The sequence below is a fragment of the Mycteria americana genome (genome assembly GCF_035582795.1).
Source record: "Mycteria americana isolate JAX WOST 10 ecotype Jacksonville Zoo and Gardens chromosome Z unlocalized genomic scaffold, USCA_MyAme_1.0 Scaffold_18, whole genome shotgun sequence".
In the NCBI taxonomy this organism is placed as follows: Eukaryota; Metazoa; Chordata; class Aves; order Ciconiiformes; family Ciconiidae; genus Mycteria; species Mycteria americana.
Genome location: NW_027445436.1, coordinates 12,308,161 through 12,326,606, shown reverse-complemented (window position 1 = coordinate 12,326,606; position 18,446 = coordinate 12,308,161). Strand labels below are relative to the sequence as shown.

At 40.6% G+C, this 18,446-nt stretch overlaps 1 protein-coding gene across 6 annotated transcripts in view; it reads left to right on the top strand.

The window, feature by feature from the left end:
- Window positions 1–16,101, top strand: part of ST8SIA5 (ST8 alpha-N-acetyl-neuraminide alpha-2,8-sialyltransferase 5) — a 185,726-nt gene extending 169,625 nt beyond the window's left edge. For 3 of the 6 annotated variants that reach the window (XM_075488809.1, XM_075488811.1, XM_075488808.1), the window contains 7 exons: window positions 715–807; window positions 3,029–3,115; window positions 6,285–6,429; window positions 8,039–8,107; window positions 8,703–8,815; window positions 13,275–13,367; window positions 14,352–16,101. In XM_075488809.1, the coding sequence (XP_075344924.1) occupies window positions 715–807; window positions 3,029–3,115; window positions 6,285–6,429; window positions 8,039–8,107; window positions 8,703–8,815; window positions 13,275–13,367; window positions 14,352–14,820 (1,069 nt within the window). In that variant the 3' untranslated portion in view covers window positions 14,821–16,101. Of the gene's footprint in view, window positions 1–714; window positions 808–3,028; window positions 3,116–6,284; window positions 6,430–8,038; window positions 8,108–8,702; window positions 8,816–9,906; window positions 10,332–13,274; window positions 13,368–14,351 lie in introns of those variants that run through there. The other 3 variants (XM_075488812.1, XM_075488810.1, XM_075488813.1) reach the window with 2 other exon arrangements.
- The last annotated feature ends 2,345 nt before the right edge of the window (window positions 16,102–18,446 follow it).

Here is an 18,446-nt window from a genome sequence, read left to right as displayed (position 1 = left end):
TAAACATGAGTAGCTACCGTTGTGTTTTGTTTCCCCTTCACTCCAGTCTGATGGCTAAGGTGGAGGAATTTAACCAAGAAAGTAAATATTTATGTCTATATTTGAATTAAGAATAGCACTGTCATTTGTGCTGTGCCTGAGCATTCAAATGCTTTTGTTCTAAAAACCATCTCCAATTTTTTGAGAAGAAAATCCTAGCTCCCCTTCCCCTCCAAATATACCAAAAGAGTAAATCCCAACGAAAAGCTCAATTGCGTAGAGGTATGCAACAGTCTCCACAGACAAGATGCAACCTCCAGCACTTTGCTTTCCACTTCAGAGCAAAATTTAAGGAACTGATTTTTAAACTCTGAGCGCATTCAGACACCTAAAGGATGGGAACAGTGTTCCTTAAGTGATCAGTGCTTTTCCACTGATTTTCAGTGGCAGCTGCCATGTGCTGACTGCTGGAAAAGGTAGCTGGTCCTTGTTGGTGCCTACAAGATAGATGAACTCTTGTAGGGATGGACAAACTGGACATGGGTGGCTGTTCTACAATCAGCAACAACATCTGTGTTTTCCTGTGAAGTAATAACCTGCCTATGGGCCAGACAGTGTAGTCTCAAGTTAGGCAGAAATCATAAATGACAACTTTAAGCAAATTTCCATTGATGTGTAAGACAAGTATTCCAGTCTAAGGCTTATTTATAATCTTTTTTTCTTGTCCTTCTTCAGGTATTTTGAGTTTTATGAAGGGCCTTTGGAATACAACTCTACCAAATGCCTGGAATTACGGCAGGACATCATTGAGGTGAAGGTTTTGTCTATGTAAGTATGAATGAATGTTTGCTAAAAGGTTGCTTCTCAGGCAGGATGAAAATGATAGCTTACAATAAGATTGTCAAAGATACAAGGCTTAAGAGATCCCATCAATAGGAATCTCATCAGGGATTCCTGAGGTTCTCTTATATGTGGAAGTAGTCATATTTAAATTTTATCTGAGATCCATTTGAAAAAACTGGAGGCATTTCACATACATTGAGGCATTTTGGTCAGGCCCAGTATCACTGTTTGGAATGAAATACAGTGTAATATTATTTGAAATATTATATTCCAGGTCCTCTACTGAGGGTAATTGAAGAGTAAGAACAGCCAGACTGACTCATAGTGAGTGTCCATCTAGCCCAAGGCTCTGTCATTGACAGTGGCCAGCAGTGAAGGCTAAGAAATGAAGCAAAAAGGTTAGCCTTTCCTGATAACAAATACTGGCATGGGGACTTGCTGAGTCGTAGGTGGTGACTAGACTACAGTAGTCAGAGTAGACAATAGACCTCTCTGTTAATTTGTTTAGATCTTTGCTGAGCCCGTTTGTACTTTTGACCTCCACAATTTCCTGCAGCAGCGAGTTTCACAAGTTAATAACACTCACTAAGAAGTAGGAAAATGCGATTCTGAGAAATAATAAAATATCTATATTTTGTCTTTTGTGGTCCTATATGTACATCAGAAAACTAATGAGTTGAATGAGATATATCCATGAAGCCATGGAGATGGAATCAGGCAAAAAAGTGAGGTTGCCAATAGAGCTCATTGGACAGAGCAAAGCAGGGTATTTTTGTGTTGCCCTTTTGCATTTTCAGCATTGCACTGAATTTAGGTGCTTAGATTATGCCTAATGCATTACCATATCTAAAACCAGTGGTTTAGTAATCTTACCGACAATCCACAAGGCTTATTAAGGTCTGTAAAGTGCACTGAGAATCTCAATTGAAAGTGCAGCTATACAAGCACATAGCATTACGCAATCAAGGCTACAGCAAATACAATTTGTTGCTCCAGGTCCGCATGAATGTTGAGCATGTCTCCCTTGCTGACTTTGTGCACAGCAAAATGTAGGTTATGTCCTTGTCTTCTGTATTTGGTACTGGATGAAGGATACATGAGTAACAACTTTGCACTCCTTGCTGACTTGCAGTGCTTAAAAATAAAAAGAAGGGGTGAGAATGTGACACTTCTGCCAATGTTCTGCTGAAGATGGGGAGTTTTGAATTGCTTTTCTGCATACTTATCAGATGGTACAGAGAATTACTCATTTCTGTTCATCTTATCCAATGGCACATAGAAGGTAGTGGACTCCTGCTCAGCTGGATAGAGTTAGCCTTACTTTTACGATAGATGCCATTTGACGTTAAGTTCTTTTACTATGCTGGGTTCTTCTGATGTGCTTGCTTCTAACATGCTACATTTCCTAAGTCAGCCCTTCCAGTAATGGAAGATTTCCAAGTTAATGTGCTCTGGTGGGCTACAGAAAGTACAATATGACCTAATTCCTTCCTGTAACTTCCACAGCCTGGGAAATCCTAAGTTCTACTCACTTTAAATATATAATTATCTCAGAAGTCCCAGCCAGATTAAGACATTGCTCCCTAGCTCTAGATATCTGCAAGGCCTTCGTTATCTCTGTTGTCCAAATGCAGAAGAATATGTATGAACTCTAAGGTAGAAGTGGTTGGAATGATATCACCAAAAATGTGTCATCCTGTATTAGCCTAGTGGAAGTAGGGGTGTCATTTTTTGATATAATTAAAAGTATATTTATTAACAGAGAGGGAGGGAGAGATCCTTATGTAAAGAGCTTTTCATGTCCTCTTACCGTCACAGATGCTTATCCCTATACATGTGCTATTGCAGTTTATAAAATGGATTTACCAACAGTGCTGTTCTGTAGGATCTCACAGATTAAGATAACCTCACCCAAATATAATGGTAGTTGGCCAAATTATCTGAAGTATCCTCTTTTCCAATACCTCCTCTGCATCAGGGAATAGAAATCAGTCCCAAACATCTGAAGAGCCATCCGTCAGTACCTGGGTATACATGGCTTAGAGTTGCTATGTCTGAGCAGAAAAAGAAATAAAAATGATAAATTTTGCACTGGATAGACTGACTGGTTTGCCCTATCAAAAGCCTACTGCATGGTACCCTGGCTGCAGCTGTTTTAGGAAATTAAGCCCTTGTAATAAAGTGAATTTTTATTTTTATTTTTTAGGGTGAAACAAACTGAATTGTTTGACAGATGGAAGAGCCTACAGATGTGCAAATGGGAGATGAATGTCACAGAAGCTAATTTATTCAAGTAAGAATGGTCCACATGAATGAGACTGAGTAAGATTTACTTTAGTTTGAGTTTAGCTTCCTGTAGAGAGATCAAACCTTCATATGGATAGCAAGAGTAAGCATTATAACACTGTTACTGTTGGAGTACCATCCTTTTGAATAAATATGGACTTTTTTCTACTTTAAAAAAGTCAACAGCAAGAGTGAAAGAGAGCTCTTCTGGCATGTGGGACAGTCTTCCCAGGAAAGGCAGGTAATTTGGTATGGGAAAGACGTTTCCAGGTATGATTCAGGCAGAAGTGAGGATGGAGCCAAGACTTAATGGCTGCACCTGATACATCAACCTAACTCTCTGGTGGTGTAAAATGGTAGTATCACTGGTGACACTGCAAATTTGGCCTACAAAATACTCAAACTGGATTTTTTTCTGTAGTGTATTAGGTACTGTCAGGCCTTGTTTATTACTTCCTTTTTTTTAATGGCTTCTCAGCTATTACTCCCTGACTATTTAGATATTTTCTCTGGTCTTCAGAGACCTCTGCAGTTTGTTTCTGTAGTACTGTCTTCCTTCACATGACTTCCTCTTTTCTGAAGGTCCTCCATGGCCCTTTCAAGATACAACTTTTGAAATTCGTCTTGTGAAGGCAATAGTAGAATGAAGCCAAAACAATATTTGAATGTTGTATATTGGTATATTCAAGGGCCATATTTGAGTAGGTCTAGAGAAACCACATTATTTCAGAATAAGTGGAATATAGACTGGTTAAGTCTGTAAGTTACTGGCATGATTCAGAGCTGTTGCTTAGAATAAAGCCCCACAACTTTCTCCCAAATTCTGTTGCATGATTCCAGGAAATAGCTGTCACGAGTTAATTGAGAGAATGTGAGAATGCATGTGCTGAGTTAGTCATTAACATCTTTAAAAATAACTAATTGTTAGTCCCAGGCTCATAGCAGTTTTTCCAACATGAGTTCCACACATAAGTATTTTAGGGGTTTTTTTTAGTATGTTTTTTTCTGGAAATTACTTGATGGGCAATTATCAGAGCCTATTTTGAAGACAAGAGCCATTCAGGATTAGAGCCTACTATCTTAAAAACTGCTTGGAGTAAGAGAACTAATGATTGTGCCCAGAGTGCAAGGAGCACATTGAAGTATGGAGGCCAGCCCAGAGGTGGGAGCAATGAGAAAGGACTATCTAAAGACCATCAGGAGAACCATCACTGTCTCTCAGGCCACCAACACCAGCATGTTAAGCAAAGAACCCCTCTCTATCCTAGACAGTGCATTGAGAGAAAGAAGAGATGAAAGACTCCAGTCACTGGCTATACCTGCCTGACTGATATATCACTGCTTAAGAAATTCCCACTGGCACCTAGATGTAACCTAACCTTTGTTAGCTGGTTCCAGGAAAAATAATCATGCTAGTCATGAAAAAAAGAAGTTCAAAGTCTGTTTCATTTTTGTCTTATGGGACAGAGACTTCAGTGTGTGAATGTGTGGGGAAACTGTAGTCCCTTAAAAGCAGACCAAAGTCTCTGAGTTTGGAGGTAGACTAGTAGGAGGCTAAAAGGTGGTGGTCTAGCAACACTGAGTTGTGGGCTTTCAAACTTTGCCAGTTCTGGACCATCAGATGAGATGGGGAGAATCCAGCAAAAGTTAAATGGCAGCTACTTAAGCAGCAGGGAGGGAGGAAGCACAAAAATCACACTAGCTTTTGTATCTATCTGGAGACTAAGGAAAACAATTTCTTTGACAGTCTTACTCCATCAGATATCAGACATTTACATTAAGGAACGTGCCTCTGGAAAACCAGTTGGACAGTAGATTAAAGAACAACATCTCTTTCAATTCCTTAATGCAGAACTAATGAAGAGTTTTTTCATATCTCAAATATCACAATTCAATCCCACTACCTGCTTGTAATTATTTAATGATTTTGTTATTAGAAATTATTCATTGACTTATTCAGTCTCAATTGCTGCCTTGATCTGATCATCATATTGTGTCATTCTGCATGAGTCAAGTATATAATAGTAATTGGACATCACTGAAATGTTTGCATAATTCTGTATTTGCTTTCTGGTGCTTGTAATAAAGCCCATAAAGAAGACTGGCTTATTCTTCCAACTCATAATGAGGCCACATACCCGAGAGGCAAGGTATGTAATCTAGGTTATTTGAGAGCCATTTGGCTTTGTCTTCATGCTTGTGCATTTGCCATGACATGTATTTTTCATTAAAGGTATAAGATGCATTGACTGAGAAACAAACCGGCTCTGGAATAAGAGTAAGCTGAAGTCAGGGCTTTCAGTTCCACCAGTAAAAGGACAAAAGCATTCAGGGAAAGATGGGAGTTAAGAAATGGACCCCTTTTTTCCTATTTAAATTTCATATCAGAATGGGTTTATTCGGCTGAATGGGTTTTCTCTCATGCCAAGAACCCCATTTTTGAGATTTCGAAACAGTTCTTGTTTACATTGGAATGCCTGCCATTTTGTCCCAGTGGCAAAGAAAATTTTGGCCATTTGTCTGAGATTTTGGAGTTGTAGCCATGACCAGTCTGCCTGGCACCCATCTGTCGGGGCCACATCGTCTTCCTGATGCACATATGCAAGGTCAAAGGCAAAAGTAAGACCTTTAAAAGTGTTTTTTGTAATCAAAGTGTGCCATGCTCCACAGTAGTCTGGTAAGTGGGGTAGTGTCTTTAGGTATTGCTGTGTTTAAGTCCCTGCCCTGCCAAGCTTCCACATTCCCAGATGAATACTTTAACCCCTGTGTTTCCTGCCCAGTGATGAGTAAATAATTTACAAAAAGTGGAAGACCTCTAAAGCAGAGAGGGACTAATTCATTAGGATGGTTTCCCCAGGATATTGAGGGCAGAAGCTCAGCTTTGGGGTCTGGAGCAGGGCAGAATTTGCACATGTATTTCCTGCAGCCTAGAAGAGACAGGTACAGGGATCTCATTTCTTCTGGTTTTTTTTTTTACCATAAGTTCCTCAATAAAGAAACATTTCACTGAATCTGAAATTTTCTAAAGGAAAATCCAGCAAACCACCATTTTACCCCTTCTACAGCTAAAAAGTTTCTTTTTGCTGAAAAAGGCCTTGTTAGGAGTGATAGTAATTGAAAATCCTAAAGCATGCTATCAGCTCCTTGATCTTATTTCTCTCTTTTTCATTTTACAGGTCTACTTTGTCAAGGTGTTGCAATGCCCCTGCCTTTCTGTTTACCACCCAGAAAAATACTCCCTTGGGAACTAAACTGAAATATGAAGTGGATACTAGTGGAATCTTCCATATCAGCCAAGAAATCTTCAAAATGTTTCCAAAGGTGTCTCATGCCTCTGTCCATTTGCAGAATCAACTTCACTCTACTTGCTGTATTAGATGCTATCCTATAGCCAAGCATTTAGCAGTTGGCTGTTTGACATTTCTACAAACTTCATTGCTTATACTTTGAAAATGTTTATTTTTGATATGATATTTTAGTTGATTATCCTATTTTCTAGTGGTCATCTGCTCTAGTATGCAATATATATATATTTTCCTGCAGAATATTACTGACCTAGCAGCAAAGCGGCTAATGAAATAACTTAAGAAAGCTGAATAAAAGAGGCACTTACTGATCAGAACTTTTTAAAAGTACAATACTCACATACAATAAATCCAACATTTGGAGAAGGTCTGCTTTTTTAGGGGCATGATTATTTTATAATTCATATTCACAATGACTAACTTTTTATACTTATTTCTGTTTGCAGCTTATTTGTGAACAGACTGCACAATTTTTAAATATATTAATCATAATGATTATTCAAAACCTTTTCAGCAAATAATCCTTGACCTGAGGGACATTCAAAGTTATAACCAGTGGGCAATTCCCATTGCACATAGTGACTGATGTGCAGAAATGGGCTTATGTGACTACTGATTTATCATGGAGCACACCTCATGAATTTTAAATGGTGTATTTGAAGGGGATAACTGAAATTTATCCCTTTCAGAAAGTCAGAAAAATATTCAAGTTAAGTACTTAGATTTGTGTCATTAACGTTGTCCTTCAGGGTCTAACCACTTTTAACCCGTTTGCTTTCAGAGCATTACTAAGAGGTAGGGTAGTGCTGTTATCTAAACGTGCACATAGGGAACTGGGGCAGAGCAGGGGAAAGGCTCAGATCCAGGAAAGCACTTCGGCATCTGCAGACATGCAAAGAGTGGGTACATCAAAGTCCAGGAGTATAATCCTCAAAACCCTGCCTGATTGCGCAGATGAATGCATGAAAGACTAGATGCCTATGCTTTTGCTAGGAGTGTCCTATAGCTACTGTTGTATTTATCCAGGTATGCCTTGAGGATGCTTTGCAGGCTCTATTCCATGCCAAAGTGTCTTTGGGATTCACTGGGCAGCAGCTATGTGGCCAAAGCCACCCTCTGCCTAGGAGCAGGGCTGCAGCATGGCAAATGTAGGAGATAAAGGGCTGAAAGCATGGGAGCAAGACTGTAAGGGCAAGAGCCTTGTGCTGAGTGCAGAGACCTGGCTTCTGATCTCCCTGAAAGGGACTGCCAAGACATTTTGTGTTAAGAAATCACTGGATAAAGCACAGACAACTCTATAATCCCTCTCTGTTAGACAGCTGCTGCTTTTCTCAAACAGGTGTAATTGCATGCCCTTTTGCCTCATGGCTTATGAATGCTATGGAAAGATCCTGGGAATAACCACCTAGTAACGTCATGCCACTATCGCATCTCTCTGTAGTTTGCAGTATGAAATTATTGATAAAATATGTATGTACCAAAACAAGTGCTCTCATGCTTATATAAGCACATCTCTACATATTCATAAGGTGTAGCGCGGCTCAGTTCTGCATCACAACCCTCTCACCCTAATGGCCCGGTTCTGTTCTCAGAGATGTGATTTTCACTCTCTCCTGCTTCGGCAGCAGCTGCATATGAAGACAGAATTTTGCCCGAAGATTGCAGAAAGATGTGTCCTACACGAGTCCAAAAAGGTGCCTGACCAAAGGCTCTAGGCACTCCTGGTAGTACAAGCGCTAATTAATAATCATTAATGCTATTAGTACAATTAGTGGTAGCAAGCACTAAAATTTGGGCTACGTTCTGATAAATAGCTGTAATGGGCTGTCTGACTTAGAGAGCCTTCTTGGTCTTTACTAGCTGCTCTGGAACTATGTGTGCAGACTTCTCAAAAGCAGGACATCAGAGCCTGAGGAGCGAGCAGTTTGTAGGCAGCTCAGAAGGCAATGCCTGGGGTACGCTAATTTTATGGTTCATGCCCTCATGTGGAAATCAGAAGGGAAAGCAAGTTTCTAAAATGGATTATTCTGTTAAGTCTGGACAAAACCAGGTTATTGCTTTTTTTCCCCTCTGAGTTAGTTGCCCATACTATCTTTAATTGCACAGAAAGCAATCCCATCTATTTATGTACACCATGAGAATACTGCGGGCCAGAACCAGTGTCAACTTCCTATGATTAGTGCATCTGCAGCAAGATGCAGCTGCATAAAAAAAAGGAAAAAGTAAAAAAGAGACTTGTTGCCTCCATGTTTTGGGATATTTATCTGTTTCCTTGCTGTGATGTTGCAGGATATGCCGTACCACCGCTCCCAGTTTAAGAAATGTGCGGTGGTTGGGAATGGAGGAATTCTGAAGAACAGCAGATGTGGCCGGGAGATTGACAGTGCAGACTTCGTGTTTCGGTAATCACCACAGCACCATTTTTCTTTTTGCCTGTTTTAATGACAAATAAAGGATTGTAAAGCTATTCTCTCTCACATGGAAACATGGGATTTGCCAAACTGGCCATATCAAGCCTGCTTCTTGCACATGTTTCAAAAAAACCACCTCACTGTATAATATTTATTTTAAAATTATGCTTTGAGGAATTATTTCTCCCTAACTCCATGTGGTTAATCATTGACTTACTGACAAAGTTTGATGTCCTCATTCAGGACATCCCCTGTTACTCAGGTTGTGGATTTATCCTTCTGTGGACATTAGCCCAGGAGCAGTGTCCTGTGAACATGGCCATGATTTTCTGGGGCAGCTCTAAACCAGAGGTACAACCTCTATTGCATGACAAGCAGCTTGGCCAGATGTTAATAGCTCCACGCTATGCAGCTCACGTGCCTCAGAGGTGTGTTTCTGAAGTGGTGCAGAGCTCAAGTGCTGGATAATACGAGTTACAGTAATCAGTACTGTAGACTCCAGGGTGTGCAGAGACGCCTGAATAACTTTGAAGGTTGAGTGTCTTCATATTGTGCCCCCCACCATATGTGGAGTTATCCAGGTTTTGCATAGACTGAGATGTCCCACGACTTGTGTCCCTGGATAACGGAGTTTAGCAGCACTTTTATCCTCCTTAATGTATATGGGAAAGATTTTTTTATTATTGTATTGGGTTTGTGTGGCAAGGTTTTGGTAGCAGGGGGGCTACAGGGGTGGCTTCTGTGAGAAGCTGCTAGAAGCTTCCCCTATGTCTGATAGAGCCAGTGCCAGCTGGCTCCAAGACGGACCCGCCACTGGCCAAGGCTGAGCCCATCAGCGACGGTGGTAGCGCCTCTGCAATAATATATTTAAGAAGGGGGAAAAAAACCTGTGCAACTGCAGCCAGAGAGAGGAGTGAGAATATGTGCGAGGAACAACTCTGCAGACACCAAGGTCAGTGAAGAAGGAGGGGGGGGAGGAGGTGCTCCAGGCGCCAGAGCAGAGATTCCCCTGCAGCCCGTGGTGAAGACCATGGTGAGTCAGGCTGTCCCCCTGCAGCCCATGTTGATTAACGGTGGAGCAGATATTCACCTGCAGCCCATGGAGGACCCCACGCTGGAGCAGGTAGATGCCCGAAGGAGGCTGTGACCCCATGGGAAGCCTGTGCTGGAGCAGGCTCCTGGCAGGACCTGTGGAAAGAGGAGCCCATGCTGGAGCATTTTGTGAAGAACTGCAGCCCGTGGGAAGGACTCACGTTGGAGAAGTTCATGGAGGACTGTCTCCTGTGGGAGGGACCCCACGCTGAAGCAGGGGAAGAGTGTGAGGAGTCTTCCCCCTGAGGAGGAAGGAGCGGCAGAGACAACGTGTGATGAACTGACCGCAACCCCCATTCCCCATCCCCCTGCACTGCTGGGGGAAGAGGTAGAGAATTCGGGAGTAAAGCTGAGCCCAGGAAGAAGGGAGGGGTGGGGGGAAGGTGTTTTAAGATTTAGTTTTTATTTCTCATTATTCTACTCTGATTTGATTGGTAATAAATTGATTTCCCCTGAGTTGAGTCTGTTTTGCCCATGATGGTAATTGCTGAGTGATCTCCCTGTCCTTATCTTGACCCACAAGCCTTTCGTTATATTTTCTCTCTCCTGTCCAGTTTAGGAGGGGGAGTGATAGAGCAGCTTTGGTGGGCACCTGGTGTCCAGCCAGGGTCAACCCACCACAATTTTTCATATGCATGACTAATCCCTCTCTAAATCCTGTTAAGCTCTTTTCCCAGGTCGTGGCATATGACAGCTAGCTCAGAAATTCATGACCTGTTCTGTAGAAAAGAAAAATCTTTTTAGTTCTGTTGGCCTATTTTCTGATCTTAGGTATGTTCCTATCAGTTTAGAATAACTGTGCATAAATAAATGAATTTCTCTGATTGCATACCAGCAAAAATTAGGTCATATTTTGGCTCATTGCATTCTTAATTTAATTTGGCATCGAATGAGAAATAAAATTTTACTGGTCCTATCTTTACCATTATTTTCAGACCCCTTGTGTCTGCCTTTTGTGCCCATTTTATAGAAAACTATTGCCTTATTTTAATCTGTGAAACAGTCCAGGCTTCACATAATTTGCTTCTTAAAAGCCTAGTGTACCCTATATACATTAAATAGTTATTGTAGATTCCCTTATGTTGTGCTGGATCACAGCTATCAGTATGGTTGAAATGAAAGGTACGTTACATGTGGAGGTGACAAATTCTTGAGTGGAAGTGGAAATATGGGCAGCAAATGTCATCATTTATGTATAAGAACTTTCAGTGGAGGTCCCTCTTTACCACTGTTGCTCTTTCTTGAACTGTACCACAACTGCATAAAAAGAGCAGTACAGAACTTAGAAATTGCTTTTGGTACCAGTAATTAATTAAGTAGAGGCTTAAGTAGAACTGAAATATGAATAAGTACATCAGTACTTGTGCAAAAAACCCCCTGGTTCACCACCTCCAAAACATGTGGGACCAGTGTTAGGCACAAAGACATGCTAGTGTTTAAGAGCTTAAGGTCTGCTGACATCAATTTTAAAGTAAAGCTTGTGTTTAAGGTCAGGTCTGAACACATCCACTTTCCAGTCTGACACCAGTTCACCAAACTGTCAGGAATCACCATCTTGGTCACCAACAAAACAATTCTTTAAAATGTTTCAAAAACTGCCTATGGAGCACTGCTAACATTCAGTGATACCTTCAGGACACCTGGGAAAATCTTTTATTGTCAGGAAGCTTGTGGTCAGCAGGATGCAACCAAGATTTTTCTATAAAAGGAATTCTGATAGCAATTAATTATATTACAATAGAATATATAAAATACACACATGAATTGCATTTACTAGTTGTTATTGTCTATCTCCATCTACTGGCCAGAGTAGAGATCTGTGATGAAACATTGGGTGCATTTAGAGATGGGACTACTCTCTTTGCAGGGATGAATTTTTGGAGTCTTATGACAAAAGTACAGTTTATGCAGATTGTATCATTTTTATAAGGAATTATCACTTTCAACAAATTCATTCTTTCTTAATCCTGGTGGGAGTATACTGTTTGAAAACGTTGAAGCTGAATATTTGAAAACCTTTTTCAAATATAATCTAATGAGTAGTGCCCAGTGCTAGGTGGAACTGAGGATGCTAGAGGACTTCAGAAGGACACTGCATGACCTAGCAGAGAAAAGTGCTGGAAATAAACATTGCCTATGAGAAGGATGAGGTGGCTAAAAAAAAATTCTTTGACCTGATAAAGAGGGACTCTCTGGGAGGTAGATGTGAACCTCCTGAATCTGAGAAGGACTTTGAAGGATTTTTGTGTGTTCCTCTGCTCCCCCACTTGCCCTCTCCCTGTGATTGAGAAATTATGATGGCAGCTGAACTGTAGTATTGTGAAAACACTGAGCATCACTTATCCTAAATACCTTCACGGTTTTCTCCTATTCAGCCCTGATCTTCAAAAATATGGAGATGTTTGGGAATTAAGCACAGCAGTATTTTTGAGATGTGGGGATCTTAACAGTGATGGCTTTTGTTGTGGCTTGTAGATCACTTCAAAAAGTTTTCAGAATGTCAGCAAATATCTAATGCTAGCTTAAACTGAGTGTAAAACTAGTTGCAAGGCCACTTATGTTGCCTCTGATAACGCATGCTGAAGCTTTTTTTTAGCTGGGTTTCCTATGGAAGCGAAGCTTGTGTGATAGATTGTGTGTATGTGTGTGTGTTTCAGTAACTTCAGCATCTCTTGAGGGATGCTCTAAATTTTTTGAGATGATGAATCTAGGTCAAGGCCAAGGTGAGTGGAGGCTGGGCAAAGTCAAGGTTTGCAAATCTTCACAAGTTTGCTCCTAATAGCTTTGACATCCTCTGGTGAATCTGTAGAGTCAGAATTGCTGCTCTTACACTGCGCTGGGAGATACATATAAAGGGAAGCAGACAGTTTTGGATTAATTAGGACTGGACTGATTTCTCTCTTGTGGAGCATTTCTCCTAAATTCTCTTGGGTATAAAACAAAGCATGTTAAAGGCAATGTTATAGATATATTTTATCTATTAATTATTGAATACAGCTCAGCTGTTGCTGTTGATTTTATAGGCTGATTGTCCTTGGGGCTTGATCCCATTTCTTGTCCTAAACTGCCAAATAGCTGAACTGCTATTAAGGAAGCAAAATGAGTGAGCATTGGCTACATCTGCAAAAAGGGGTCATCTCTCACAGACTCAGGGAAGAAGAGAGGTCTTCATACAGCCCCTAAGAACTTGTTACTTTAATGCACAGTTTGGGCATCAATATGTTTTGATACAATTTTAAATTCTCAATCTGTTTCTGGATTTGTTGCTTGGAGGAAATGCTTAAATCAATTCTACTTTCTAGTCCTGAAAAGGTGCAAGGATTTTTTAAACTTTCTTACTAATTTCTTTCCTTTATAGATGCAATTTGCCTCCTATATCTGAGAAATACTTCACGGATGTTGGGGTAAAGACGGATGTCGTGACTGTCAATCCCAGTATAATTACTGAGAGGTCATTTCTGTTTTTTTTTTGTATTTTCATCTCTATTGCTTTTCCAAATCTACCTTTCACTTAATTCTAACTGTTACAGAGAATTTTTTCCCAATATTACTTTAAACTGACACTATGAATCATACGTTTCATTCTGAATTGAAGTTATTCAGTATATGGAATCAGTAACATATAGAAATAAGTTAAACACTTAGACCTGCACATTGGTGATAGAAAGTAGGAAGCTGATGAGCCAAAATTATAACAGCAGAGCCATCCTTCCCCTGGAAGTCTTGCAAGCCCCAGGAAAATGTCTCAGAAACATTCAGGGTGGAAGCAACTGGATCCCACCCTAAATGCTTAAATAAAGTAACACACATTGTCATATGTTTTTAAAAAATGCCGGTTAAACTTTGTAGCCAGGATTGACTGGGTGATTTTAACTTTAAATTTGTTAATACCTTAATGCCACCTTGCTGACAGGTTTGGGGCCATGGGGCTAATTACTGCTTTCCGTTCTTGCTGGGGGAATGTGTTTCTTTTCTCAAGCAACGTAAAATCATTTGCTTGCATTTTGGATTTATTTTAAATCCATTAGTTAGACATTTGCTCTGCTTTGGTATTTGCCACTTTTTTATACAGTTCTGTACTGCATAGTGCACTATACAGCTGTCCCCACCTTGGAAAAATGACATACTTCTCATAATAAAATGAGAAGTGAGACATGATCAGAAATGTCTACAAAGTTTGTCCACTGTTTAATGAATGTATTGCCAAAAGAGAGGAGAATAGGAGAATATGTATTTTTTTATCCCTTGCATTTTTGCCCTACATTTCATACTGATGCTTTAGCTACAAATCTAAATATATTCCCCTTGTTAACTGAAACATCATTTCAATTGTATCAGAAATGTTTCAGTAAAAGCCCATTGGAGGTTTCTTGTCTGCTGGGTCCAGACTGAGTCCGTGTTGGTCTGACCATCACTCGCATCCTTTTCCCTTTAGATTTCATAAGCTGGAAAAATGGAGGAAACCCTTCTACGACGTGCTCCAGGTCTACGAGAACGCTTCCGTGCTGCTGCCAGCTTTCTACAACACTCGCAACATGGACGTCTCAATCCGGGTCAAATATGTCCTGGATGATTTTGAATCTCAGCAAGCTGTTTATTACTTTCACCCCCAGTATCTCATCAACATCTCACACTACTGGCTTGGCCAAGGGGTGCGGGCCAAGCGGATTAGCACTGGACTGATCCTGGTGACTGCTGCCCTGGAGCTCTGCGAAGAGGTCCACCTTTTTGGCTTTTGGGCCTTCCCCATGAACCCCTCAGGGATTTTTATAACTCACCACTACTATGACAATGTGAAACCTCGCCCTGGTTTTCATGCTATGCCCTTGGAAATCTTCAACTTCCTCCACATGCACAGCAAGGGGATCCTGCGGGTTCATACAGGGACCTGTAGCTGCTGTTGACAGGGACACTTCCTCTGATGCAAAGTGTAACAGGAACTCAATGCCTGTGTATGGTGTAGGTTTTATTACACCCTGAGATTATGCAATAATTTATATAAATTTCCCTAAGGCATTATATCCCATAAGATCTAGGATACCAGCACCTTTCCTGCTAGCAGAGTTGGGTCTGTAACAGTGTGGGAGAAGCAAAACTCCTCTGTCCCAGGGTATACACTGCCCTGGAAAGCAAGTCAGATAAGAAGCACATTTCCAATAGGTTTAGGGATAAACAGAGCACATTAATATAGTTATCATTTCACTATGAAGAAAAACACCAAACTTTTGAGGAGAATCAGTGGTGGAGAATTTTAGCATAGACTGTATGACTTTACATAGGTTTCTGAATCGAGTACCTTTGGGCATTGCCAGATTTTATTGAAAGCACTGTTCTCTGGCATTTGGGCTTTTGAAAATACTCTTTAGCATTATAGTTTTAAGGGGAAGTATGTAACTTGAGATCTTTGTTCTGTAATGTCACAAGGTATTGGTGAAAAATAGCAGATAGATGTGATTGATAGGAATAAACAAGATCACTTTATGAAATTTTTCAGCCAGGATAGACGAGAATGTTAAACTCCCATTCACAGCAAGAGGTAACTGTGTTGATCATGGTCTGCAATTGTTTTAGAGCTTCTTTCTTCTTCCTTCTTGTGTCTTATATTTCTGGACTCCTCTGCTGATCATGTTTTCTTTCTCATTGTCTGTAATGCTTTCCTTCTAGCTAACGCATGAGCAGTGTGTGTACTTCCTTCCACAGTGACCATCTCAGCTTCAGATTGGAGTCCTTATTGAAGAAACATGCTCCTTCACACTTCTGCAAGCTTTTCCCAGGCTGAATAGCAAAGAGATTACGTAGTTATATTTTCTGAGTTGATTTTTTGGTTCAAATATCACAGCATAAGATAGAAAAAGGCATTTCCTCTTTGATTTTTATTAAAGACTTTGTAAGAGTATCTGAATGTTGATTCACTGTTGTGCAGGTCGAGTTAAATACTGTCAGGTATCTGTGATAAGTGCTGGCAGGAAATGAAGTTAAAATACAGTGAAGATACTTTGTGGCTTTGATTATGATGCTTATTTTAAAATTATTCATCTCAAGATGTCAGATGTCTTAATGTGGCATTTTTATATGGTGATAATGTTATTAGGATAGTAAAAGGACAGAGTTTCCTCATATAAATTCTTAGTCTGAAGCACTTGGGCTGTTGTCCAGTGCCTTGTCTTAGATTACAAGATCTTTGATCAAGGATTTGGAGTTTAAAGTGCTAGTTCTAGATGAGGGATACTTTTTTGGGGAGAGGGGAGAGGATTTAAATCCAAATCTGGACTTGGATTTTGATTTTGTAATGCATGAATGCACAAAGCTTCTTTTAAAAGCCTCTGTGCTATGCTGAGAGCTGTGAAAGTTGCTCACGCTACAGATAAAATGATCAAAAAGGAAGTGAAGCACGATCGTCACCATTTCAAAAGTCCCTACTGACCAGCAGTGACCTGGACGGTATGTGAGAGTGTATTTCCTTAACTTTACACTAGACTCCAGAGGTCTGATTACTTTAAAAGCAACCAATATCCTTGATAAAGGTGTCAGAGCTCACTTGGGAAATACCAGCCAGGGGTAGATGAAGGACCTGTGCTTAAGCTTTATATATTTGTGTTGTTGTGCTTTTGGTCTTAGAGTTATACCACATGTTAGTGAGCACCACCTCACAGCTTGCAACTATTCCTTCACAGCTTGCAACGGCCAGGAGTAGCTCCCCTAGTCCCTGTCAAAAGCTACCCCCATGCAGCCTCAACTGACGATAAATTAAAGGTGATGTTCACTCGGGATGGTTAGATGTAGTAGACGGAAGGAAATCAACTCTAAGAATAGTCCACTCTGTGGGGGTTTGGTGAATCAGTAGAAATGTTGCTCAGACCTTGAAGGCAAAAACAGTGGTGGTCACATAGCTACGTGGGCGGACTGCCCATGCTTGGCTTTACATGGCAGGAAGGAACAATCTCTGGTTTACGTGTGAGGGAAACCAGGGTGGATAAAACACTGAGACATGGAGCGAGAGGGAATCTGTCCTTTTTAATCTTCTGAGGCCTGGTGGCTTGTCAGCAAAGCTCTGATTGTAGAGAGCACAAGCTTGCGTAGTGAAAATGGAGAGCTCTGAAATGGTCCTTTCTCTCATCTTGCTTGCATCCGAGCGTGCAGAGAACTTTGGAACTTCTACATGTATTTGGAGAAGGAAACAGCAAAATTCGGCAGTCCCTAAGGGCCAAATTCCCTGGGAAATTCTGGAGTGAGCTGAGGTTTTAGGAATAAAGGAGTCAGTATTTATGCTTACAGCCTTTTCCAAAATCCAGTGAAGTCTGTGGAAAGTTCAGTGTACTTCAGAGCAAGCCTCCAGAAACAGGGTCTGATCATGGGCAGGAAGAGCAGCCTTTTGTTTCTTACTCACTTGATTTCAGATACATTTTTTAAAATATTGTAGATACGGTGCAGTAGCAATACTGTGGTTTTAATGGTGTGCATAAAGAACAAACTTATCTGGAAGCAGAAATATTGTGACTGTCACTCTCCCTTCCAGATTTCGGCACTTTTCATCTTTTCAAACTCATCTATGCAAAGCATTTCATTGCGATAGTATAAATCGCCATATCAAATTACAAATGAACCCTCTGTACCTAACTGTATGTATGCGAATCACATGCCTTGAGAAAAGAGGTGTTTTTCTGCTTGCTTTAAAATACCAGCGTGGAATTCATCAGTGATATGAATGTGTTCAAGGCAGGATTCATCCCGTTTCCTTTGAAGCCAGCACAACGTTCGCATTTGGCTTCAATAGAAAAAAACATCTGGTCCAATGCTTGTAAGTCAAGCCAATAACCTGCATCTCCAAAAAAACCCTCCCAGATTATTATTTTATGTCTTACTATCATCCTGTCTAATGTGGGTGAGGCTGCTGGGCATCCCCGTGTTGTCTGTGTGGTATTCAAAATCAACAAGCAATTGTACTTAAGTGCTTTTTTAAATAAACTTAAGGGAAATCCAAATGTACGCTAGATGTTAAAGTGAGAGAGCTTGAGTCCCAGGCTGTCAGCACCTCCAACACTCCCTGAAGCCCTGAGCATCTGAGAAACATCAGAAATGTGGGACTGGGCCATAGTGGGAAACTTAAAGAAAGACAAATCTGCCTCAGCACTTCAAGGATTGAAAGCTGTAAATATGTTACCGACATGTCTGACTTTCCCTTTAGAAGCCATAAATGTTCTTGGTGTTTGATCTTTGGGTAAGTTGATGTACGTTTTTAACTGTACTAATCACTGTAAAATGTGTTAGCATGTAAAATGGTGACAAATTAAGCCAGCAAAATCAGATACTGTGTTGGCTAGTTCTTGAAATGTCTGTTCTACCTGAAACTGTCTGATGGACCAAGACACTGAAGTATCTCCAGTGCTCCATACAGCTTATGAAGACTCCGGTTATTACCCATTTTAGCAGTGGGGAGCAAGCAGAATTGAATTAATCCCTGTTTGTTAACCTTGTGTTGGCCACATTATACACATTTACGTGTGACACTAGAGCCTGTCCCCTTAGAGAC